This window comes from Carica papaya, chromosome 3 (genome assembly GCF_054855325.1).
Source record: "Carica papaya isolate Zhongbai chromosome 3, ASM5485532v1, whole genome shotgun sequence".
Classification (NCBI taxonomy): Eukaryota; Viridiplantae; Streptophyta; class Magnoliopsida; order Brassicales; family Caricaceae; genus Carica; species Carica papaya.
In genome coordinates, this window is record NC_142311.1 from 35,908,625 (window position 1) to 35,934,011 (window position 25,387).

Consider the following 25,387-nt stretch of genomic DNA (forward strand, 5'->3'; position numbering starts at 1 on the left):
AAGATGTGAAGTATACATATATCTTGCAGGGTATTTTAACTAAGATTCAAATTCAAATTTCCCTCAAATTATTTTCAAGTGATAATTTTTTGTTCATTTGATTTAGTTATAGCTCTTAATTTAATTTTAATTTATCAAATTCTCATTAAATTAGAGTTAACCAAACCGCGCGCATTTCCGGAAACTCTGTCCGATCTTTCCCTCCAGCCCCCTATATAAACAACACCCCCGCGGTCGCGACATTCCGTCAAAACCAGCAGTTTTTCATCTTCTTCAACATTTCCTTTCCATGGCCACCTCCTCCAACATAACACCAGCAATCCAAGCCAGAAATGACGCAGAGAATTTCTTCAAGCAAGGCAACCTCGATATGGCTCTCGAGTCCATAATGAGAGCCGCAGACCTCCAACCATCTCTACCCGAGAGCTTCCCGTTCTTTGCTGCCTACATCACACACAAAGCCGCCGCTATGAACAGGAGCTTCTATACTCTACTTCGGATTCACGATCCGTTCGTCGACACGGACACCGTCAAGAAACAGTACACGAGCATGGTGCGGTTGCTGCATCCCGACAAGAACAAGTCCATTGCTGCTGCGAACGCTTTCAGGATTGTCAATGAAGCCTATGCTGTTTTGTCCGATCCCGTCAAGCGCCGGATTTACAATTGTAGCAAGGGGTTTGGGTGCAAGGCAATTGAAGCCTCTAATTCTTGCCCGAAGAAGGACGCCCGTGCGGCGGCCTCAGTACCTGTATCTCCGAAGGAACATTCAAATACGCTGGATAACCGTAAAACGAAGGCGGATCAATCACCAGCTAGGAAAGAATCATCGTCATCGTCATCGTCATCGTCGTCGTCGCCGGAAGATTCTTCAAAGACATTGTCTGATCCTGAAAGGAATTCATGTCAATCACCGAAATGCTGCAAAAAATGTAATCGTTTACTCTAACCTTGTATTCTACGAGTTAGCAATTAATAAACTCATTTTCCGAAATCTATCTGTCTTCCAATTAGCTTTAAATTATGGCTATGATATTCTAATTAGGATTAGATTATGGATATGATCTTTTTGGATTAGCCTTTAACATATAGATGTTAGTTTGTGTATGTAGTTAGAAAAGAAAGGTACAGGTTAAGGTGTGAGATATGGTGTTATGAACTGGTGAGTATAGAAGAACCTACAGGATGAGAAGGGAGACAATACAAGTAAGAGAAATTCTTAAGAGCATTTCATTTAGACAATTAATTCTTTAATTAGATTTTGTTAATTATAATATAATTTTTAGTTAAATAGTTAATACACTTGATATGCATTTTTTTTTAAAAAAATTTTAATAAAGTTTTAATTTAGACAATTAATTGTTATTCATAATAATAGTTAATTAAGCAGTTTTATATTTAGTAGAACTTTAATTAAACAGTTAATACACTTTTTAGTTTAGAATTTTTAGCTTTTTACTAAATTTTGATAAACAAATTAAGTTTGCATGTAGATTTTTAGTTGACAGTTTTAATTTCAACAGAATTTTTAATTTGGAATCAATAAAACTTTAATTAAAAATTTAATTTAAGTTGAACTTTTAATTAAACTGTTCATTTTAATTAGAGAGTTAAATGCAATTTTAATATATAAAAAATTTTAAATAATCAGTTAATACAATCGTGAATGCAAATATACGAGTAATTTTTATGTATAATATCTTAATGCCGTAAAATTTTTAATTAAACAATTATTGCAATCAGGAAAAATTAGATTAAACATTTAAGATAATTATAATATAATTATAATTTCTAATAAATTTTAAGTAATTATATTATTAGTAATTTGATAAAAAATGATAGAAAGTAAAGGGTTTATTTCGGTAATTAAAAAATTAAAAAAAAAAGAAAAAAGAAAATGAACCATTTTACTTTTCGTGAATCCTGTTTGATCATTTGTCCCGCTCAATAATTTTAGTGCAGAACCAATAGGGAAGTTTCGGATTCTTCCTCTTGTTCTCTCGTACATTGGAAGAAGTTGAAATGGCGGAAGAAGGAAGTTCGGAGGAGTACATGGAAATCGTGTCTAACGCGGAATTTCTGGACGGCAGCGTGATCTTCCACCTCGTCAGAGACTCGGTAGGATTTGTCCTCTACATGCACCAGCAAATCCCTTCGTATGTTTCTTCCTGCCTCTACTCTTTTGATTTTTCCGGTTGGTTCCTAAGAAATCACAGGAAAATTATTGAAAATATATTTGGAATATTGCATTTTTCTTATCGTAAAATTTACAGCTGTCTAAATTGTTAGCTTGCATATATTAGCTCTATTAATCTGTTTCTTTTTTAAGTGGTTTAGCACCATTCATCTCGTCGTCTCATTTATGGCACTATTCTGTTTTCTGAGTGCATAGAACAGTTAAACAGTGCATATGAGCAATCAAATTCGCGTACATTCTCATAATTTGGGGCTTTAGTTGTTAATTTTGTTTTTATCTTCTTATAGATCCGCTAAAATTAACATATCGCATCTGTGAGGACGTGATTACCTGAGTTTTCCCAGTGAAATACTACTTGTGAGGTATCTGCAATGGCTTTTTTGGAGTGGGAGGGCAAAGAACAGCGTGAGGGAGAGGGGAAGGGACATTGACATTTTATTTACGATTTAGTTCCTTTTTCACTAACATTGCTGACAATGGTAATTATTAGTCTTCTTAGTCTGAGTATCTTAAGCTAGAAAGATTATGGTTTTTAGGTTCTTCATCCAACTGTTTACTTTTAATGAAGCATTTGATAGTGTTCAGGATCTGGTTTCGCTGTTCTGTCTTCTGAATCTGGTAATACTCATTGTCGTGGATGTCAATATTCTGACTATCTTTTACTCTGCTTTTGGTCCAACTTCAAGATCTCATTCTCATATTAGTCTTAATATCTATAACTGAAGAGTAAATTATTTTGTATAAACCACCATCATTTGCGTCTTAAATGTTTTGGTGGTGGGAATTCAACACACCTTAAGAGGTATAACTTGAATTTTCACAGTCAGGATTTTAAAATATGGATGATGGTAATTCAAACAAAACAAATTATATTCTATTCATGCATATTAAGTAGTGCTAGAGCTATGAATTGACTAGAAATTACATATGAAATGAGCCAAATGCAATCTCAAAGTAATTGAAGCCAGCTTCATAAATTCCTTCCCCAACTCATGCTGTTGGAAAGGATCTTTAAGTCCCATACTTTTGTTCAGCGTTTTGCAGGATATGACCCTGGAATTTGATACTCTGTGCACTGAATTTAAGGAGTTGGTATGTTAGCTGCATAGAAATAATTTGTATTATATCTTCTTTGTTTATTTTATACACCATGAGAATGTCTGGTAATAGGAATTGGATCTTACTCAAAGTGAAGTGAAAAAAGTGTCAGATCGAAGAAAACACATTAGCAGAATGAGAGAAATCAAGTGTGAGATTAAACGAGTAGAGAAGTTGATGAATACAGTTTCTAGTCTTCAAACAGCATTGCAACTAACGGTTAGAGAGATTCCTAATGTTCAAAAAGTCATGCTGGTTCTTGGTGGGAGTCCAATACGACCACGTTACGTATATGAGTTGTTCTTTTCACATGGAGAAGTTGTCTCCAGTGGTTCAGGAGATTTTTCTAAAAGCAAAGCTGCAGAAATGCTTTCAAGAAAGGTTTCTTATTATTGCTATTGCTTCAATCTTATTTGCTTCTCTTTTTCCTTTTCCACCAGGGTGGCATTGGGAACTTATATTATCTCATGTTTCTTTTAACAGGCTATTCGAGCACTGATCTCAAAGGATGCCGGATCTAGCTCCTATCCAGGTAATTTCTTTAGCATGGCTCACTTCCATGACAACATAGGCCATCTGGTAAAAGGCATGTAAATATGTTTATATCAGATATATATATATATATATATCTCCATATATAAATTTTTCTTATCTTTCAGGCCCCACAAAACTGTTTCTATTGGTTAAAGCTCCCTCTTCTTTCAATCTGCCTCTACATTTTCTTCCCAAACGTGACTTCAGATATAGCAAAAAGGTAATGATAAAACTAGACTGATAAATGAGTCTCATATCCTGGGAGCATTTAGTTAAGCTTGTAAACTCCTGTTCTCAAGGACATAATTCTGGGTTACACCTAGCAAAGTTCATCTATTGCATGTGGTCGAGTTTTCTGAGAATGAAGAAATTGGGACTGAACCTAATTTTAACAAAAGTCAATAGAGTGTATGATTGTAGCTGCAGTGCTGAATCAGAACTCATTGAACGAGTCTTCATCAGTATGTGAAATGTTGGCTTGGTTGAATGTCTTGCAGCTTCATTCTCTCTAGCAAAACAGCATGCATTATTTACGTTGTTTATGCTGTCATGTCATTTCTATATCCTGTGTTCAATAATTACTCTTTTCATTATCCTTTTCTTTTTGTTACAGATTGTGCCTTTCAGGCTGAGGTTCAAGTGTAGAACTCGAGTTGGGGAGATGGATTCTCTTCATCATGCTTCTCAGACTAGAAACAGCACTTGTTTAAAAGATGCTATTTCCAATGATTCCATCTGGTACGGAAGTTGAACTAATTAAATACCGAGGTCTTTTCAAAATTTACTCTATTTACTTTGATTTCTCAAATTTCCTTCCGATAGAATTAATGCAATGCTATTTCTTATCCAATATCTATCTTGTGCTTGTAACACAGTCAGCAATTTTATTTTATTTTTTATAATCTTACATATAATCTGATATGCAAGAGAATTTTCTCTAAAGAAATATAGTGGAAGGGAAGTTTTTGTCAAGCTTCTTCTATTCCTTTAACTATCATTTTAAGGGCTGATGCTTAATGGATAGTGTTTCCGAACTTTTCAGGTTTTAATTATTTCCATTACAGTAGAAACTAAATATCCATTAGTTATGAGTGCATAACAGGTTTTGGAATGCAGTAAGAGTCATTGGCTGATATGACCAAATTATTTTCATTCCTTCACTTCCCCGTCCCAACTCAATTTTTTCATCAATAGTTTTATCACAACTAAGGTTTTGCCGGTGAGGAGAAAAGCTGCTCATTTTAAAACAGTGTTGTTTGACCAAACTGTGTTTCGCGGACCGAAGCATTGCATGCTGTTTAGCAAATAGCCCCAGATATTGTTAACATAATTTTCATCGTGCATCATGGTATTATGTTATTGAAGTCCCACATCCTGGATTGCTGCAGGTTTCAATGTAGACATGTAATCAAGGGATTAGCACTCGAGGGACGAGAAGAAGAATAACCGAAATTTTTCGTCTCAGTGTTTATAAATAACCTCTCTCTCATATTTGCTTGATCCTCTGAAGGTTGATAGCATACGAAACTTAAGATGGCAAATTTGTTCCCTTTTAAAATTTTCATTTTTCTAAGAGTAGTTTCGTAGAACTTTCGAGTTTTGAAGTACTTAGATTTATTTTGTGATTATAAAAACTACAAGGATAATGAAGTGAACATATAAATGTAGGACGGTTCGATTGGATTTGCTAATTAGGTTAATCACTTCTTAAAAATAATATTATACATTAAGGTTGATGCCATAAGCAAAAGTAGAAATTCACTCGATTTAAATGAGAAGTGGAACAAATGGAATTTTAAACCCTTCTTGAAAGAGCAACTAGCAAGTGCTTTATGGGCCCAAGAAAAAAGGGCAAATGACGCCGTTTTTGCTTTCGGGTCGTCACGCCCGGCCCAATTGTGGACTCGGGTACGCAGTTTGCTCCTTATTGCCCGAGATATCACTATAAATACCGGGCTGAGAAAAAACTCCAGAGGAAGATTGAAGAGACCCCGTAAACTGAAGTGAACTGTCACTTCCTCTGCATTCGCATATACCTACTGACGCGAGAAAAGGAACCATGATCTTCCAGCTAGAAGATGTCAGAGTGTACTTTCCATACGACAACATATACCCAGAGCAGTACTCGTATATGTTGGAGCTTAAGCGAGCCTTGGATGCGAAGGGCCACTGCCTCCTCGAGATGCCCACTGGTACTGGCAAGACCATTGCTCTTCTCTCCCTCATCACTAGTTATCGTCTCTCCAAGCCAGAATCGCCTGTCAAGCTCATTTACTGCACGCGCACTGTCCATGAGATGGAGAAAACCCTAGCCGAACTAAAGCTGTTGTATAGCTACCAGGTCCAGCACCTGGGCGCCGCCGCCAAGATCCTGGCTATCGGCCTTTCTTCGAGAAAAAATCTTTGCGTGAATCCTAGGGTTTTGGCTTCAGAGAATCGGGACTCTGTAGACGCCGCTTGCAGGAAACGGACGGCGAATTGGATCAGGGCCACGGCGGCGGAGAACCCCAATGTGGAGCTCTGCGATTACTTTGAGAGCTATGAGAAGGCTGCCTCTGCTGCGATTTTGCCTCCTGGCGTTTATACGTTGCAGGTAATTCGATTTTTTTGGTTTTCTCTTATGGTGTTTGCTTTGCTCTCATTTTAAATTTGCTTTTTTTGTTCTTCATTTAATAACAAAAACAAAGGAAATAATTATTACATTGGTTTGGTCTTGAAATGGAAAAATACAAATAGGTTTTTGGTGAAGATTGATAGCTTGTGTGATATATATATATATATATCTCTTCCCATATACTTTTTAGGCATAAAACTAAGAAAAATGTACTTTTTAGGAATATTAGCCATGCTGATGTTCTCTGATTCTTGCAAAATTTTTGGACTTGTTTTCTCTGTACTTCAAATGAAACGCACTAGGAGTAAGCTTTTGTGTTGTTTATTTGCTTCCCTCAATTTTTTTAATTAAAGGATAGCCTTGAATGTTTACATGTATACGAAGTTCATCTGATGCGGTATATCAGGGGAATGTTCGTTGCCTGTAATTCAGTGAGTTGTACTTGTTATATGGTAATCTCTTTTGAGGGGCAATGGAGGTTGACATGTATTCGAAGTTCATCTGATGCGGTATATCAGGGGAATGTTCGTTGCCTGTAATTCAATGAGTTGTACTTGTTATATGGTGATCTCTTTTGAGGGGCAATGGAGGTTGTGTTTAGTTTATTGTTGTAAAAGTGAGTGTTCATATTGCGTGGTTCTTAGATGACTTTATATGGATGGAATAATAAGATTAAGTATAAAAATTAATTGCACTCGATTTTTTTTTTTCGGTTTTTGAAATAGATATATGAGAGTTAGGTCGACTGTGTGCTTACTTGAGTATAGAATACAAAAATTTTGTTCTAAGGTATTCTTTTCAAGGAAAAAATTCTGGGCACTTTGGGGACTACTCATTCTTGTAGAAACCAGTTAACCAGGCTATTACCTGATTTCTGATTTATTCTGTTTTCCAAACGATTGTTGTGTGATTCCTTCTATTTGCTTAATCTGCATTTTACTAATCAGTGAACAATTTTAAATAACATATATATGTATCTATGTTTCAGTCTAATGATTGAAATATATAATGGGGTTTTACCTGCATCATTTCCTACAAAACTTGGTGTAGGTGGAGTTGTATCCCTGGTCTTAGGTAGATTTAAGTGCTTATTTAGGTCCTTTTGTTGAGATTCGCTAATTTGTTCCATGGCCTGAACATGATTCCTGCTATTCAGAAGCTGAATGGTTCTAGAAGCTCATAAAATCACTTTGACTTCAGGATCTTAGGGCCTTTGGTAAGGAGAAAGGTTGGTGTCCATACTTCTTGGCACGGCATGTGGTGCAGTTTGCAAATGTGATTGTTTATAGCTATCAGTACTTGCTTGATCCAAAGGTAGCTGGGATTATTTCAAAAGAGCTGCAGAGGGAGTCTGTTGTGGTGTTTGATGAGGCACATAATATTGATAATGTGTGCATCGAAGCTCTCAGTGTTAGCGTGAGGAGGCAAACCCTTGAAGGAGCTACCAGGAATCTTAACAGAATAAAGCAAGAGATTGACAGGTATGTGTTTCTTATGAATTTTAGTGTTTGCATTTGTTGATCTCTCTCATGCATTTGGTTAGAAGTAGTTTGTTGCTCTGCAAATTAGGAATTCTCTTTAGGAATTGCTCTGGGTTATGGGCCCTTTGCCTGCAAATGCACTGATATCCTTTCATTTTGATATTTTTCAGTGCACTTAGATGATTGGTAATTTCTTATGCATACCCAAACAGAGAAATATGCATTTTGCATTTTACCTTTAATCAAGCAGACTCTTGTTGTAGAAAAAGGAAACTGGGAACCTCAAGCATTTGCTGACTGAACTCTTGCTCATTATATCTTGCAAGTGTCTCTTTCTTTTCTTAAATTAATGTCTTTAAATAAAAACTTTATAATTTTTTGATATGGTAGGAAGGTTCAAGGCCACTGATGCGGGAAGATTGCGTGCTGAATATAATCGGCTCGTGGAGGGTTTGGCACAAAGAGGAAACTTACCTAGTATGTTGATCTTGCATTAATGTCTAATTTTGATTAAGCCATTAAAAAACACTTGGACTGGCTACCTTAATCATTTATTTAAGATCATATACTATTTTTCTCCATATATGCAGTCTCAGAAACCTGGCTAGCAAATCCTGCCTTGCCTGATGATATTCTAAAAGAGGCTGTACCTGGAAATATTCGTCGAGCTGAGCATTTTGTGCATGTTCTACGTAGATTAGTTCAGTATTTGAGAGGGCGTCTTGAAACTGAGAATGTTGAAAAGGAAGGGCCTGTTGGCTTTGTTGCCTCTCTCAATGGCCAAGCTGGAATTGACCAGAAAACATTAAAATTTTGTTATGATCGACTGCACTCTCTCATGTTGACCCTAGAAATTACTGATACTGATGAGTTCTTGCATATCCAGACAATATGTGACTTTGCAACCCTCGTGGGGACGTACACTCGTGGGTTTTCAATTATAATTGAACCTTTTGATGAAAGAATGCCGCATATTCCTGACCCTGTATTGCAGGTTTGTTTTCTCCTTGGATATTTTCCATGATAAATTTTTCTTTTTCCTCTGTAAATGATCTATTAGCAGATTTCTGTGACTATTCAAATGGTGTGCATGGTCTATCACCAATTTTAGTCCATTTTGAATGTTATGCTATTACAGTGTCTTTTTGAACACATTTTGTTTTTTTAGTCTTTGAGCAGCTAAAATCAATGAAATTGCTCAATGGATGTTTACCATTTCTTATTTTAAGTAACATATTTTTGCATCATTCCTATCTGTCATGTGGTCTTCATGTAAGGGCAGCAAGTATGCATACTGGATATTGTCCTTCACTTAAGATTTAATGCTTGCATGGTAGATGAATTGAACATGTACTTGTTGTATCTTGGATTTTTCCATTTACGGAATTTATTTGGTCAGTATCTTACTACTACTTTGTATCTGAATCCTAGCTTAGCTGCCATGATGCTTCTCTTGCCATAAAGCCTGTATTTGATCGATTCCAATCAGTGGTGATCACTTCAGGAACTTTAAGCCCAATCGACTTGTACCCTCGTCTTCTTAATTTCCATCCAGTTGTTAGTCGGAGTTTTAAAATGTCATTGACAAGAGATTGCATATGTCCAATGGTTCTCACTAGAGGAAGGTATGTTATTTGTCTAATATATTCATCTAAGTATGCTATGCTCAAATTTTCTGACTTGCTGGTATTCTCTTTATTAACCGCAAACTAAGTAATCAACTTCTCATCCCCTTATATTTTATTCTTTATCAATGACCATTTGGCTTTTTCTTTCAGTGATCAACTTCCAGTTAGTACAAAATTTGATATGAGAAGTGATCCTGGCGTAGTAAGAAACTATGGGAAGCTCTTGGTGGAGATGGTATCTGTTGTCCCTGACGGGATTGTATGTTTTTTTGTCAGTTATTCGTATATGGATGGAATTATTGCAAATTGGAACGAAACAGGAATTCTAAAGGTGACGAACTCTTCTTATTGTTGATTGTTCACGACATATTGAATGGACCATTTTCCCACAAGTATATAAAAGTGAAAAGTATTACTTGTTTCACTTTTTCCCTTCTCTATTTGGGGTAAAAGTTTGTACTCCAAAAAAATGCTTAATGCTTTTGTTTTTGTAGGAAATAATGCAACATAAGCTTGTATTCATTGAGACACAGGATGTGGTAGAAACTACATTGGCTCTTGACAATTATCGAAGGGCATGTGATTGTGGAAGGGGTGCAGTTTTTTTTTCTGTAGCCAGGTATAAATCTAGTAACTTTCTGCTTCATTTTGGATCTGCACTACTAACTAAAATTGAACCTGCTAACAGTTGGAGATGGGGATTGCCAATGGTACAACCACATGACACCTGGCCTCTATCCTTTTGTTTTATCTTTTGTCTTGTCTTTTTTTTGTTTTGTGTTTTGTTTTTTGGCTTTTACAGTTTGATGAAATAAAAAGTACAATTTTGTTATGCATAAAACTAAGGAAGAATCATTTTTGTTCCTTTTCGATTTTCTGGACTTCTTTTGTTGTCTTCAATTTTGAGCAACAACTTTTTTCCATAGTTGCGGAGGTATTATGATGGTGGAACAGTTGCATCATTATGATGTTAGCAAAACCGTTCAGAAGAGACCTCTTTTCTCATCTAATTGTCTTTTGTTCTATTTGGAAGTTGGGTAGTAATGCTCTTTATGTGCAATTTTTGTCTGAAAATGCCACAACACAGAAAAGGACACTGAAATTACATGTTGGTTTCCTTAAGACTTCTTTTCCTATATATGTCATTAGTCATTGAAAATGTAGATGTAGAGATTTTCTGTCATGTAATCTTTTTCTTTGTTCAGCTGTTAATTAGAGTATTACTTATGTAGCCTGAAGAGCAATCAACCTTGTATCCCCTTTCCTTTCTTTTCTTCAGCTTCCAATCAATCTTATCCATTCTTGCTTGTATCTGTGAGGCAACTGCAGATCACTTCTCTCTATCTTTTTTTTTTTCTTCTTTGTGTTGGAAGGGAGGGGGTACATTGGCTGGTTGGGGAAGAACTGCAGCATGAGTTCTCAAAGCAAGTCCTATACTTTCCTGGTGTAGGGATGGACATGGGCGAAGTATAGGACAAATACATCACTCCATAACTGCTGTGATAATAAAAACATAAACCCATATGCCCCAGGTAGAAAGTTTTCTAGCTATCACCTGCTCCACGGGTAAAACTTTCTACCTATTAGCCATCTCATTTATCAAATTTTAATTTAAAAATTTTATAAAATATTTAAATAATTTTAATTAAAAATATTAAGTATTAGTCAAAATGAAATGTAATTTAAAATATAAAACTAAACATTGATATATATAACTTGGTGGTACAGGCGGATGCAGGGGAAGTTAATCATTAAATCAATTCCTTCTCAATACTTGTTTCAGATTTATAACTTCTCACCTACCCGTCTTATAACCTGTTAATTACGAATTTTTATTGCTCCATCCAGGGCGGATTGGGCAGGTTAGCAGGTCACCCACCCCAATGTCCACCTCTACATGTGTGCTTACTGTAGGAAAAAAAAAAGATGGTATAATTACTTCTGCTTGTATGGATGAAATTCTTCCTTAATTTGCAGGGGGAAAGTAGCGGAAGGTATTGATTTTGATCGACATTATGGTAGACTGGTGATCATGTTTGGTGTTCCTTTCCAATATACATTAAGCAAGTAAGTTTCATGTGTATATTTTTTGTTGTCATAAAACAGATGGTTTAGTAACTGTACGTCTAATGAGGTTTTTCAACTTCATTTTATTTGATGCAATTTGCATGGCCAGCCATGTTTAACTCTTAGTTTCATTGCAGAATATTGCTTGCCCGGTTGGAGTATTTAAGGGACACCTTTCAGATAAAGGAAGGCGATTTTCTAACTTTTGATGCCTTGGTATGAATCTATTTCCATTTTTGTTATAAGCCAATAGGTGCACTTAAGTTCATTTTGGATGAGGGAAAATGAAGTGGAATTGGAAGAAGGGAAAGAAGAAATATTTTCTTTTCTCTTTGTTGAGATTTTATTAAATTGATGGATTTCTTTTGGAAAAATTACCAATTTAGTCTCCAAATTTTAGCCTCGTAAATCAGAGGATTCTATATCTTTGCCTACAGGCAACCTCCTCCGTTAGTACGAAATTAGCTGGGTCCACCTTGGAAACTTGCCTCGTTTTGGTCTTGGTATCAGAAAGGCTCTTGACAGCCTCATTTATATCCAAAATATCAATTTCAGAAGCCAACCTATGCTTATGAGCAACTTCCTTGGCTAAGAACCCTTACTCTAATATTTGACTTTCTTTTTCACATGAGCCAACCTGGTGTTTACCCTGTAGCTGGCCGAACCATCCACATTAACCTTACTCCACCTAGTGCTGATAAGGTCATGAAAGTTGTTCACCTTGAACCATTTGTTTTTTATATATTAATGGGTGGGGCAGTCAACAACATCATTTAGTTCTAGATCAATGGAGTAGTGGTCCAAGGTAACACTGGGAAGGGTTTTCTAACGAAGGTTGGGGAGCCAAAACCTCGAAATAAGGCTGAATGAGAAATCTGTTGACTAGGGAAAAACTGAAATTAATCCTCAAGTTTTACCAAGTCTATTGATGACCAAATAAAGGAAGATTAATGAAGTTTAGTTAAATCAAATTCCTAAATTCAGAATAAGAAGCTTGGGAGGTATATGTAGAAGTTTTTTCATAATCATATAGCATGATATTAAAATCTCTTTCAATAACCTATAGGAGATCCCAATACTACTTAAAAGTCATTCCACAAAAGTGCCTTTCCCACTTTTTCCATTGCCATAGACATATGAGAAACTGTTCTCATAGACAATTCACAAGAAATTGCGACTCCCTCTCTAACAAGCTTAACCAGATCAATTTTCATGGTATCCCAAAAAATCAAAATGACTTTGGGAGCTCCTGTAACCAGAAGCTAAACCCAACCAACCTCCTGGCCATACCACAAACTTCTGACCAAATCATTCTATAAAGGTCCAATTTTTGTTTCTGGGAGACAAACAAGATTGACCCTCGACTCATTAGGCAATTTCTCATTGTCACTCTCTTGCTATTGTCATTAAGACCCCTCAAATGAGTCTATTTATCATCTATCACCACAAGAATGTTTTCTTGTTATCAGAGAGTTCCTTCTCCCTTCCATATCATAGTTAACTAAACATTCCAGCCTCTTCACCTCCTTCTCTCAGTCTTTCTTTCCTTTACTTTTACTACTCCCTTTCAACCTCAAATGTTCCTCTCTACCTCTGCACCGAGCTTCTATAGCCAAAAAAAAAAAAAAAAAAGCTAGCTTGAGCCTCAAACCAAGACAAAACAATTTGTGAAGCTTCAAAATATTGTTTTTGATCCAATCAGAAATGTCGCTCTTACCTGATGATCTTGAGGAGATTGATGAAGCATGAGCAGCCTCTGGAATCACCATTAGCTCCTGCCACAATGATGTAATTCCCTTGCCTCTGTATCGTCCCTAAACACTGGAGACCTTGCTGAGTCACCAAAGAAGAGCCCTAAAGGAACTGAAAAAGAAAGAAAGGGCTAGGCTGTGGAGAAGAAACCTTACCTGGATTAGGGGAGCTGGACCAGAAATCCACAGCTTCTTAGGTATACCCAACCTCTTATCCACTCAACTCCGTAACACAGTGGATACCATTATGGAAGACTCGTTGACAATTATCACCAAAGGACAAGGACCATGGGGATAACATGTTAGAGAGGTTGTTCAAACAACTCTTTTCGTTGTTCTGATAAGCTGGAAACAAAGCTTTTGGAATTCAAAGCCCAACAGCAACATCTTTGGCCTTTTCATTCCTAGTTATCCTTCTAGAGTTTGCCTTTGGGCCACCAAATGAAAGCCTGAACTAGGTTTGGGCCTTGCCTTGGAGGCACAACCCAAATGCCTCTTCCTCCTCCCTCCAACTGTTGGCTTTGTCTGCAACACTGAGGCGAATGAGTCCTTGAAACCGAGCATCCTTGAGAACCAGCAAGGGACCGTATGCTGAAGGCTAGATCATTGGTTGCATGCAGGGAAGCAACACATTAGCCCATTCAGTCTATAGATTATTGGCTTCCGAAGGTGGAGAAAGTTTCTTTGGTGGTCCCTCCACTTCCAGCGAGCAAGGTTCTGCGAGCACTGCCCTTCTCCTTTCTACCATACTCAATTGCATATGATACAAAGGGCTGAAAGAACACTGCACTAGTTGTCGGCTTCAGTACCCTTAAGAGTAAACATCCTTCTTGTGCGGCCTTTGTTCCTCTCCTTAACTCCAGATATTGACCACCTCCTTTCTGCTAAGCCTGATAGACATTGTTGGGCCTTGGCCCTTCCGGACTCGATAGAGTTTTGACCACAAACCTAGGAAAATTTGCACAGACTTTTGAACAATGATCTCTCTCTGAACCAAAGAAAAGGGAATAATATCTAGCCCTAAAATCATTTTCAGTGATTCTGAGAATATCCTGGACCTATCCTTCTAAGATAATATCAAAGGACATACTTTCTATCACTAGGAATTTCATAGGTGATAGGAAGGACATGGTAGGAAAACTGGAGAGAAAAAAGGTGTCAGACTATTTATATTTGAGTCTTGGATTTTTCGCTTTCCAAATAAAATTTGTTTGGATATTTCAATTTCAACATAAAATTTCTTTCAGGACTTAAATATTTTGATTTTACTGTATTATTTTGAGTTCAGATATACCTCTACTCTTTTATACTTCAGCCAATCCATTTTAAGGTAAAAAAGAACAAGGTTGCAGCCTTTAGGTGTAAAGAGAAACCATTCTTCAGTATAATTACTCAACGAATTTGAGTTCTTGAAAATTCTTTATCACTTCTTCTCTTTCTTTTTTTTTTTTCGTTGTACAAATTGTTTTTGTGGTGGGGGAGTGTGTGGGGTGGGAGATTCAAACTTTTGTTTTCTTTTTCTTTCCTTCCTAGTGGTATCATTTCTTTTTTTTTCTTTTAAAATTTCCAAAAATGCCTTAAAAGCTTTTTGGGCTGAAAAGGCTGCTCCCTTTTGTGAGTATTAGTTAACTTGATTATTGGATTTTGATGAAGCAGAGGCAAGCTGCTCAATGTGTGGGTCGAGTAATCAGGTCAAAGGCTGACTATGGGATGATGATATTTGCTGACAAAAGGCATGTTCTTTCTATCCTATTCTTTTTCCTAAGCAGTTAAGAGATTCATCAATTGAAGATTGAGGATTTGCTTGACTGAAATTGAGTACTCGATTTGATCTGAAATCAGAATTTTGACAGTGTATCAAAACTTCTCTCTTAACTAGCAGTAAATTAAGTCATCAATTAAAATATATTCTTTAATGTCTGGAATAACCTAAATGCTAGAAATATTAACCTAAGTCCTCTTTCTTGTGGTGCCATTTTCAGTACATTTAAGAAATTCAAAGCAGGAAAGAAAGTAGCCTGTTGATTGTAACTAGGAATTACTTGTTGCTGTTGTTGAAGATTTCATCAGTATCAGCAGTCTGTTCAATTTTTAAAGCAAAAATTTACGGATCCTTGCAAGTGATTTTATTACCTTTTTTCGTTCTTGGAAATTATTGTTCTAGTGTCTTACAAATCAATAATGGAATTGCAGATATAGCCGCCATGACAAGCGCTCTAAGTTGCCTGGTTGGATACTTTCCCATTTGCGTGATGCACACCTGAATTTGAGCACTGACATGGCATTGCATATAGCAAGAGAGGTGTGTATATCATTGTTCATTAGCACTCAGAGAATTTGTAATTTGGTTCACACAAACAGTCCGACAAATCTTATCCCGTTTGCTAGTTCTTACTTTGTCTGCTAAATTAAAGACATAAAATAAAACTACACTCGTGATTCTGGTAATCCTTGGAGTGGAGAGAGAAGAAGTGACAAGGAGCAGTACAGGTTTTATCCCCTGGTTTGTGAGTTTTGTTTTGAGATGAGCCAGTGGACTTGGATGGCAAGTAGTGAACAATCCAGAGGCATCCTAACCTCTCCACAAGTCATTCTTTTGGTCCCTTCAAACTCAGAGGATTTGAACGGATAGAAAAAAGTTTTTTTTTTTTTTTTTTTTTTTTTTTACATTTGACCGATTTTAAATTCGATTCTAAAAACAAAATTCTGCCTACCTAGAAAATACATGCTAGTTTTGATGCCTGAAAAAATATATTTAGCAAACACCTTGTAGATGATTCTTCCTTGTTGGCTATATGTTACATAACCTCTCTACTCAACTGATTATAAAAATTTTCTATGCTTGAAATTTATGGTTTGGCTTCTAATCTGGTATGCCTGGAGATGGAAACATGGTGGTAGTTTCAAAATTGTTTCATCAGAACATATTAGCACCAGAAGCATTACATATTAGTTGGTTTTACATAAATCTTGTTTTCCTTGACTAGCATTAGATTTACTAGCTTCACCTATATAATCTTTTTCCTTATGTGGGAGCAGTTCCTTCGGAAAATGGCACAACCGTATGACAAGGGGGGTAACAGTGGTAGGAGGACTCTATTGTCACAAGAAGACTTGGAGAAGATGGGTGATGATGGCATGCAAGATATTATGCATTACTGATAGTTTTACTCTGCTATATAGGCAAATTCAGTTTTGATAGGTGGTCTCCAAATTAATCTCTCTGTCTAATTTTCATGTGGGCTTCACTTTTTTTCTTTTATTTAAATACCCAAAATATAAATTACTTGCTGTAAACTTATTATAGTGAACGAACTCTTCATAGTACGTACTTACATATCTACATATATAGGCATAAGTACATCTTTCTTCTGCAGCAAGTCCTTTATCAATGATGAATCGTTTTCCATAGTAGAAGGGTAAAATTTAGCTGTAAATGTGTCAACGCCATAATTATTATGTTGTGTTTTTCTATTAGTTTAAATTAATTTTAAAGATACTTTAAATTAAAAATCAATAATTGATTTTAAATGCCATAAGATCCTTTTCAATTTAACTTGGGGTAATAAAATCGTTCATTTAAATAAACTTGATATATTTTGCATGTCGGTCGTAAAATTACCTGAACGCTGGATGAAACATGAGAAAAACGGTGCCGTCTTGGTAAGTGTAAGATGGTCATAAATCAATATATATATATGTATTGAGATAAGAGTGAGACAAAAAAAACTCATTTAAATTTTAAACCTTATAATAAGAATAGCATATAATGGAGTTAGATATATATTTTTTAAATTCACAGAATTAACTCTATAATTATAATTTAATATAATTATGTATACACACATGGTTATAATAATAATTGATATATAGGTGTGTGTGCGTGTGTAAGGATGTGTTAGATTACATTTTCTCAGTCATTAATGCTTTACCGACACATGTTGACAGAGTAAGTTAGTCAGATAGTAAGAGTAAAATCAAAAGTGGGGTATAGTCTGATTAATCGCCCTCTTCACCTCCACAATGCTCGCTTTCTTGCCGTTGACATTCTCCTTCACCTGCCATTGTAATATACGTTCATTAATATACAACACTACTCTTACGTAATTCCCCACTTTCACCTCTGTAGAATATATATATATGTATATAGCTGTTCGCGTATAAAATTGCAAGCATATATCCAGGCGCAAGTATGCATAATATTTGCGTCACTCTCTAAAGAATCGCTCATGGGAATTTGCATGTATATGTGTCTCTGTCTCTGTGTGTGTGTGTATGGTAGCTAAATACAATACTGTACCTTGGCTCTGATCTCAGCCATAAAGATTCCATTACTGTAGGAAGACTGAACCCCAGTGGTCTCGATACGGAGCTCACGCAGCAGCTGCATGATATCAAGCAGCAGTCCTTCTCTGTACCCGCACTGCAACTCTAACAACGCGTCGTTCTCGATTATCGACACCTCGACCCCATCCTCTACAGCCTTCTTCTTATCTCCACCATCCATTACCTTCTTCTTCTTCTTACCCGGAACCCGACCCCACCTCTGAGCCTTCGGTAACCCGCTACCGCTGCTCGTCGTCGTCGTGCTCAAGTGCTGCTCGAGCTCCACCTGCCGATTTCGGGTCTCTAGCTCCTGAATCTTCTTGAGAAGCTGCTTCACGTACTCGATGGTGTCGCCGAGAATGGAGGCCTTGTCCATCTTCGTCACGAATGGTACCAACGACCTCAGTATGATGAACCTCTCGTTCAGCTTCTCCCTCCTCCGCCTCTCCGCCAGCACGTGGTTCGCGCTCAGCTCGTCCTGCGCCACCGTTCCTCCTCCTCCTCCCTTCTTCATCCGAGGTGTCGCAGCCGCAGCCTCGCCGTCATCCGGCCGCTTCTGCGAGTTATCCTCGCGGTATTTGTTATGTAAAAGAGGGACGGTGAAGAGCACGTACTTTAGTAGCCTCTGAGCGCAGGAGGGGGCAGCCTCCACGTCACGGTGGTGGTGATATTGGTCAGAGAATCGGTTTGTCCACTTGGCGAATGCTGATTGGATGGAATAGGTCCCGTAAGATGCCACGTTGGAAGTTGACTCGGCCCACCAGGTTGACTGGCTCAGCAAGATGGTTGTTACTGTCTGCGAGTAGTGCGAGTCCTCTTGCGTCATGTCCTCTCCTGTTCCCATAATTAACTCTATTAAAAATAAAATAAATTATTATTACAGTGGTTTAATGTAATAAATAATGCATCGAGGGTAGTTTTGTCATTTTAACGTAAGTTTGACTTTGTTGAAAAGTTGCCCGTGGAAACAAGGATAGTAGTACTACTGCTGCCAAACAAGTGAGAAAAATAGACGAAAAGTTACCGCAACATTCATCCAGTACGCTGCACGTCAACTTCTGCTTATCATTCTATATATTACTTATTTTACAGTATATATGTTTGTTTGTATATATATATATATATATATGAACGTATAGATCATATCATCTGCCAGCTGCTTTATCTACATGTTACGTCAACGTGTGGACCAATATAATATTAGATATATTTATCGCCAGGTACTGCTATCTAATTTTCAACTGAGATTTGATTTCCTGTGTGTTTAATTTTTTGTTTTTCCATTTAATTACCTGAAGGTGGTTGGACACGACTACCATTCAACGGTTCCTGCAACACGGGCGACCACCTCTGGCATGACTCCGCTCTTAGAGAGTCGGAACGCCGCTGCTGATCCGCCGGGGATTGGCTGACCGCCAGCATGTGGAAATCCGAGTCCAAGTTATTCGATGCGTCATCCGGCGAACCCAGCCGGATATCCTCCGATAAATCCAACTGCATTAGCTCGCTTTGCTCGGCCGCCGCTACTGATTGCGTTTTATCAGGGCCTATGCTGCGGCTTGTATGGCCTATATCCGCTGAGTCTGACTCGGGTTCCTCCTCTTCCTCGTCATCTTCCTCTTCATCATCGTCTTCGTCGACCTCGTCGTCAACCTGAACCGCCTGGGCTGCGGAGAGGTAGATACCAGGCACGAGCGGAGAATGGAAGTGGTGGTGATCTGATGATGGTGGGTTGGAGGTGGAGTGCTCGGAGAGGGCTGGTTTTGGTTGCTGAACATTTTTTTGTTGATGGAGATGGTCGCTGAAAAAGCTCTTCACATGTTCCACAAACCCTACGTCTTCCTGAACCTGAACATCGTTCCATTTTAATATATATATATATACACACATACATATGTAAACATATTATCCGTGCATGCGTACAAGAGTTACATACATAAATAAGGCATGCACGCAGATGTTAAGTTGGTGTAGAAGTTGTGTGTAAGCTACCTTATCAACTGTGCCGAGCTCAACGACACCGTCGAGAAGGGGAATGCAAACGACAGTCTGCAAGAGAATATTATAACCGGCTGCTCTCTTGAATTTTCCAAGAAAAAAAAAAAAAAGAGAAACTAACTACTTACATATATAAGTACATATATATATATATAAGTAAAGGGTTGAATTTCATGGTTAAAGAGTTGTGTACCTGAATGCGAGCGCTCTGGTGGGTTATCAATGGCGGAGATGAGTCAAGAGAGAGATTCATTAATTAGATCTCACATGGAGAAGATCAATAATTAAATACATGCAGAATTCAGAACTTAAAAATCGAACCCACATTCATAAAAAAGAAATAATCTATACACACACATGTACATATATATATATATTGTGCATGATGTAATATTATTCGATCGAAAATCAAAAGACCTATAAAAAGATGGGAAGTACTTTAGCGAGAATAGCTCGAGAAAAAGTTTTGCTGTCGACTTCATTTGTGCCTGTAAGCCATACATGCTGCCTCCTCGCATATGCCTTTCCTGGCAACCTATAATTCAATCATACCAACTACTTAACTCTACATATATGTTTTACATGCATCAACTATACAATAATATCAATTTTCTCTTCATGTATATACATATATATAGTTACAGTTATATTGTATAAATTTGTTTATATAGATTGATATCCATGTTTGCACATACATACAATTCAATTGGTATATATATATACATATATACCGTCTAAAGTTAATAGATAACCGTATTTACCTTGGTGAATATATATATATATATATTAAATCTAATCCAAGGTAATTAAAAAAGTGCATAGAAGTGATTTGTCTCTTTTCACATATATGCATATTCCACCATAAAAAGAATTAGTTACTCAATACCTAGTTTAGTATCTTTAACCATTTCCTCCAATTTCATTATTAATGAGTAGTTGTATAACATTTAGAGATAAATGTGTTTACAAATATATGTATGTATATATGTGTATACATATATATGTGTGTGTGTATGAATGAGAATATTGGGTAGATAATACGACTTCTTTGTGTAAAATGTAACAGAGCTAATTTTGTAATCTACCAAAAAGAATCCTATCTAACACTCATTTAATTTTATCATCTGCTCTCTACTCATTTACTGTACTCTTTCAAAATCTTTTACTTGCTAATTTCAGCTGGCAAAATATTCAATATCTTTGGCCCACCAGTAAATATCCTATCCTCTTGGAAGGGGAACTCTATATATATATATGTATATATGTAAATAATGTTTTCTGATGATGAACGGATTCTTATGAAGGATCAGTGAGATATCAGACTGGTTGGCAAGCACAAGATATGTTTGAGTTATTGTTATAAAGATGAAAATGAAGAGGTAATTCATATTAATGACGTGTGTATAATAAAAAGAGTTAAACTTGAGATAGTATGTGTGTGTATATATATATAGATATATATGTGAAGGAACTTACCCCAGTCCAGGAGGAAAAGAGAAGGAAACGCACATCAAATAGAACCATTCGGTCTCGGTTAAGTCTTCAGGCGACAGGGCGGCGCAAGGCCTTTTTGTTGGCTGGTTGGTGTCTCCGATAGACAATGATTCGTATAGTTCTCTAAGCTGTTGGCTTCTTTGCAGTGAAGCCTCCTCCGCAGTTACTTCCATTGGCTGCACCGTCTTCCTGGTTTTGATTGCTCCATTGTAATACCCATCTGCCCATACTAAGATCCTGCAACACCATATACATGAATCCATCAATCAATCACCATCTATATATATATATATATGTATGTATGATTAAGCGCTGCCCCAATTTTTATTAGTGTGATATTGAGTCATTGATACAATTAGAGATTACCCTTGTTGCGGACAAAATTGCCAGAAGAGACAGTATGTCCACTGAACGGATTGCACTGCCGCCTGCAACGTACTCTGAAGCTGGCTAGCCACCGGTGCAGCCATTTCTTGCTACAATATCAGCTTTTTAATTTCTTGGCGTGTTCTTCTGGGGAATTGAAAAGATTCGCAGAGACAAAAAGTAGGGTGAGCTGGTTATCCGATCAGCTTATGAGATTCAAAATCTCTTTAAGGCCCATCTTCTAAAAGGAAGAAGAAGAAGAAGAAGAAGAAGAAGAAGAAGAAGAAGAAGAAGAAGAAGAAGAAGAAGAAAAGGAAGAAGAGACAGTGGTATCAGAGAGTGGAAAAAGGTTGATGGCTTTGAGGAGAGATTTATGAGTCGGGTAAGAAATGGGAGATTAGCGAGATGAATCAAAATATTGAAGGGTTGTTAGCTTTTCCATTAATTAAAAAAATTACAACAACATTTCCAATTTCCAATTTCCAATTTCCAATGTCCAATTTCTAGAGCGAGAAAGAGTGTGTGCAGTTAGGGTTTAGCAGAGGGAGATTGAGTTGACTGGTCGGTCTACCAGACAGTTCAGTGGTGGTGAGGAGAGGATGAATTTTGGGGTGTACACGTGGCAGATAATAATTGGGCTAGGTTTAACCAATAGGAATTCAGAAAGATTTAGGTGAGGATAGACTGGGCGTTGGATCTGTACGCTATAGAATCTGAGAAATAGGAGCAGGATTTCCAATTTCTCGTCTACGTTGCCTTCACGCACCAATTTCACGTGACTTCATTGATTTTATTAATTAAATACGAGATGAACATTTTATTAAAAATAATAAATATTAAATTTTCTATTGAATAAAAATTATAACAATATATTTCAAATTTTATTAATTTTCTTCAATTTAAAATTTATTTTTCTTATTTTACTCCAATTCTTATCACTTGGAAATTTTTAATTTTTTTTAATTAAAAACGTATTTTTAAATAATTTTTTATTTCAAACATACCCTTAATTTATTTTACAACCACAACAATTAGAATAATATATAATATATACAAAATATAAACACTAATAATTTTGTCATTATATATATATATGTGGGTGTGTGTATATATATATATGGGTGTAAAATAAATTGAAATGGGTTGCATACATAATGATTTTATCATTATACAATCTTATTATATATAAAAATTGATTTGAATGATATGGGTGAATATCATAGGGAAAGAATTACATGTTAATTCAAGAATAATTTGATAAACATTTTCTTACAAGAAAATATTAGGGAAAGGGTACGAGAGATATTAAATTTAACCACTAGATATATATATATATATATATACATATAGTTTACTTATTTATTTTATAAGAAAAATAAAAATAGGGAAAAGAGCCTATTGACTTTGAGATTTGGAATGGCAGATTTCGATACTTTCATCTTGGAAAAACACTTAACAATACAATATTTCCCTCTTGTTTGGATCAACTCCACTATCCAAAACAAAAACTATATATATATAATAATAATAATAATAAAACTATCTTATCCAATACTTATATTAGACTTCAAAATTGAAATTGGTCCACCTACGTATCTAATTTTAGTCAATACTTTTAAATCTATAGTGGGATATAACCTTATGGGTTGAATGTATATATCAAAAATAAGATTGGGCTGGGTTCTATAAAATTAATGAGTTATGAACTTTGTCTTGGTTTCCCTCACAAAATTTAAAGAGGTGGAACATTGTTTAGTCCCTTTTAAAATAATTTTTATAGCTTATTATCTATTCTTTTTCTTTTTATATATATATATACACACACACGAGAAGAAATTGAGTACAAAATATTTAGTGTTTAGTTATACCCAATTTGGTAAATACCCGTGCTTTTTGTTTTTCGGTCAAATGATTTAGTACTTCACTATTTATACAAGAGATTATCAGTTTAGATCGAACTATATATTATTTTGTATTCTCGTTAGAAATATTGTTATTTGTGTATGTACATTATTTAATTAATAAAATGTTTAAATCTTTATTAGAAAAAAAAAATCTTAGATATGCATATTATAGAAAAAAATTTCAGATTTGTGTAATTTTATAATTAAAAATTCTGAAAAACTCTATTTATTTCGTAAAATATATCTAAAATTAAGTAAGTAGATAAGAGAAATTAGGTCATAACTTTAAGAGATTAAAATAAGAAAAATAACATTTATCGTTATAGAAATATAAGATTAAAACAAAAACCAAATAAACTCGTATACTTTCTAAGATCATAATTCAAATAAGTAAGGCTTTACACATTGACAAATGGGTTTTGATCATAATTTCAAAAATTGTACAATATTTAGTAAGCTTTTAAATCATTCATTCTAGGCCATGCAATTTCTCCTTTGATGCCATTAAGAAAAACTCTCATTTGCTGTACATCTCCTCTTTATCCTCCCAATAATCACATCATTGTCAACCACTCGGCGACACCATTCTTATCCACAGTGTCTTGGCACATGAGTAATAACTTTGTTCATCTTCATCTTTACCTAATTCGAATTCAATTCCTGTTTTTGTTTTTGTTTTTTAGTTTTTGGGTCTCTCTTAATCAAGTATTTCTGCCCCTTGATCGGATCACTCTTTCATCTAATTTATCATGTGCAAAACTTAATAAGGTTATATTATTTTGACTTTCATACTTTTTTTGGTACAGAGGAAGAGGACCCATAAGAATCGGTCCAAGAAAAATGGAATCCTATAACATCCTAGATATCAATTCAATGCTCACAAAACCTAAAATAAAATGGCTTTCATCAAAAAAATCGAAAGCTCCAACTGCGTGCGAGCAAGGAAGTTAATACACTTGTTGCCCCCATTCAAAGAGTTATGATTCCACCTTACGTTCCAATTCTCTGATCAAGCGTATCATCCTCTCCTTCCTTCTCCCTCTCACTCTATAGAGAAATTCATAGATAGTTCTTTCTGTACGCACACATACAGTGCCACTCCAGTTGCATGAACTTTGGTCTGCAAAACATTTTTTCACACTAATTGACTCATGTTAATTATAGTTGGCTTAATTTTTAGCTCCCATATTGTGGGGATATATCTATTAGGTGACTATGCACCAACTGTATATATATATATATATATATATATATATATATATATACATATATGCAGATGGCTCATGGCAGCAACAGTGAGGCCATTACCATGTTCATGCAAGGACAAAGAAATTAAGTTATCTTCATTTCTTTTTTCACAAACGTAGTCTTCTTTATATATATATATACACACACACACACACACACTACATATGAAAATGCCGGCCAGGTATACGGATGATTTCCAGGGCACTGATATATAAAGTGATACTGATCATCACTAGCATTTTTTTTTTTTGGGTTAATCATCGCTTTTAACATTATTGGCCACAACATAATCACGATTAGGAGATATACTCTAAGTGATCCTCCTATTTTTAAAATTAAATATTATAATTAGGAGATATCACTAGCATTTTCTATGTCATTACTTGTTAATTTTCAATCTTGTTACTTTATTAATCACAGATATTATACGGTAGTAATTTTGAGTTACTTGCAACCCATACAAAATTTTCTTTCCCTCCTCAAACTGCAAATTTTAAGTTATAATATACTCAGCAATACAATGTTGTAAATACAATTACTCATAAACTTAATTATCATATTCCTTCAAAAGAAAAATAAATTAGAAGGGTGGATTAAGATTTAAATTGATGAGTTGGGAGTAAGTTAGGTTTGTGTCCCCAAAATGGATTTGAAGAATAAGCTAAAATGCATTAACTTCCA

At 35.8% G+C, this 25,387-nt stretch overlaps 3 protein-coding genes across 8 annotated transcripts; 2 read left to right on the forward strand and 1 right to left on the reverse strand.

Moving 5' to 3' along the window:
• Window positions 1-787: 787 nt before the first annotated feature.
• LOC110814747 (non-structural protein) lies at window positions 788-5,529 on the forward strand. 4 transcript variants are annotated; one of them, XM_088216942.1, is made up of 8 exons: window positions 788-932; window positions 1,958-2,156; window positions 3,232-3,289; window positions 3,368-3,676; window positions 3,779-3,827; window positions 3,955-4,049; window positions 4,443-4,567; window positions 5,218-5,529. In XM_088216942.1, the coding sequence occupies exons 2-8, from the start codon at window positions 2,023-2,025 to the stop codon at window positions 5,273-5,275; spliced, it is 828 nt and encodes a 275-aa protein (XP_088073068.1). In that variant the 5' UTR covers window positions 788-932; window positions 1,958-2,022; the 3' UTR covers window positions 5,276-5,529. The 4 variants fall into 4 exon arrangements, with proteins under 4 accessions (XP_088073068.1, XP_088073069.1, XP_021897996.2 ...); XM_088216943.1 differs by having other exon boundaries at window positions 802-932; window positions 1,963-2,156; XM_022042304.2 differs by lacking the exon at window positions 788-932 and having other exon boundaries at window positions 1,919-2,156.
• Window positions 5,530-5,678: 149 nt separating this feature from the next.
• Window positions 5,679-16,746, forward strand: UVH6 (RAD3-like DNA-binding helicase protein). 3 transcript variants are annotated; one of them, XR_015818132.1, is made up of 12 exons: window positions 5,679-6,422; window positions 7,644-7,924; window positions 8,319-8,401; window positions 8,515-8,918; window positions 9,356-9,549; window positions 9,703-9,883; window positions 10,047-10,171; window positions 11,530-11,619; window positions 11,757-11,835; window positions 15,027-15,103; window positions 15,353-15,448; window positions 15,564-15,672. XR_015818132.1 is itself a non-coding variant. In XM_088216939.1 (12 exons), the coding sequence occupies exons 1-12, from the start codon at window positions 5,889-5,891 to the stop codon at window positions 16,530-16,532; spliced, it is 2,280 nt and encodes a 759-aa protein (XP_088073065.1). In that variant the 5' UTR covers window positions 5,679-5,888; the 3' UTR covers window positions 16,533-16,746. The 3 variants fall into 3 exon arrangements, 2 of the variants coding, with proteins under 2 accessions (XP_088073065.1, XP_088073067.1); XM_088216939.1 differs by lacking the exon at window positions 15,353-15,448 and adding an exon at window positions 16,410-16,746; XM_088216941.1 differs by lacking the exons at window positions 11,530-11,619; window positions 11,757-11,835; window positions 15,027-15,103; window positions 15,353-15,448; window positions 15,564-15,672 and adding an exon at window positions 10,930-11,497.
• A 387-nt stretch (window positions 16,747-17,133) lies between these two features.
• On the reverse strand, window positions 17,134-22,104 carry TT8 (basic helix-loop-helix (bHLH) DNA-binding superfamily protein). Its single transcript, XM_022042386.2, has 8 exons — window positions 21,555-22,104; window positions 21,171-21,425; window positions 20,133-20,229; window positions 19,888-19,902; window positions 19,689-19,745; window positions 18,989-19,544; window positions 17,671-18,530; window positions 17,134-17,428 (listed from the first exon to the last, which is right to left on the reverse strand). Exons 1-8 carry the CDS (start codon window positions 21,656-21,658, stop codon window positions 17,348-17,350), a joined length of 2,025 nt encoding a protein of 674 aa, XP_021898078.2. The 5' UTR covers window positions 21,659-22,104; the 3' UTR covers window positions 17,134-17,347.
• Window positions 22,105-25,387: the final 3,283 nt, after the last annotated feature.

Excerpts from the sequence above, each read along its gene's own strand:
- LOC110814747 (XM_088216942.1), top strand. The coding sequence starts at position 2,023 with ATGGCGGAAGAAGGAAGTTCGGAGGAGTACATGGAAATCGTGTCTAAC. Across the intron at positions 2,157-3,231 it reads ATGCACCAGCAAATCCCTTC|CGTTTTGCAGGATATGACCC; the intron begins GTATGTTTCTTC and ends ACTTTTGTTCAG. Across the intron at positions 3,828-3,954 it reads CGGATCTAGCTCCTATCCAG|GCCCCACAAAACTGTTTCTA; the intron begins GTAATTTCTTTA and ends CTTATCTTTCAG.
- UVH6 (XM_088216939.1), top strand. The coding sequence starts at position 5,889 with ATGATCTTCCAGCTAGAAGATGTCAGAGTGTACTTTCCATACGACAAC. Across the intron at positions 8,919-9,355 it reads TTCCTGACCCTGTATTGCAG|CTTAGCTGCCATGATGCTTC; the intron begins GTTTGTTTTCTC and ends TCTGAATCCTAG. Across the intron at positions 15,673-16,409 it reads CATTGCATATAGCAAGAGAG|TTCCTTCGGAAAATGGCACA; the intron begins GTGTGTATATCA and ends ATGTGGGAGCAG.
- TT8 (XM_022042386.2), bottom strand. The coding sequence starts at position 21,658 with ATGGCTGCACCGGTGGCTAGCCAGCTTCAGAGTACGTTGCAGGCGGCA. Across the intron at positions 21,426-21,554 it reads CAATTTTGTCCGCAACAAGG|GATCTTAGTATGGGCAGATG; the intron begins GTAATCTCTAAT and ends ATGGTGTTGCAG. Across the intron at positions 18,531-18,988 it reads TCGTGTCCAACCACCTTCAG|GAGAGGACATGACGCAAGAG; the intron begins GTAATTAAATGG and ends TTATGGGAACAG.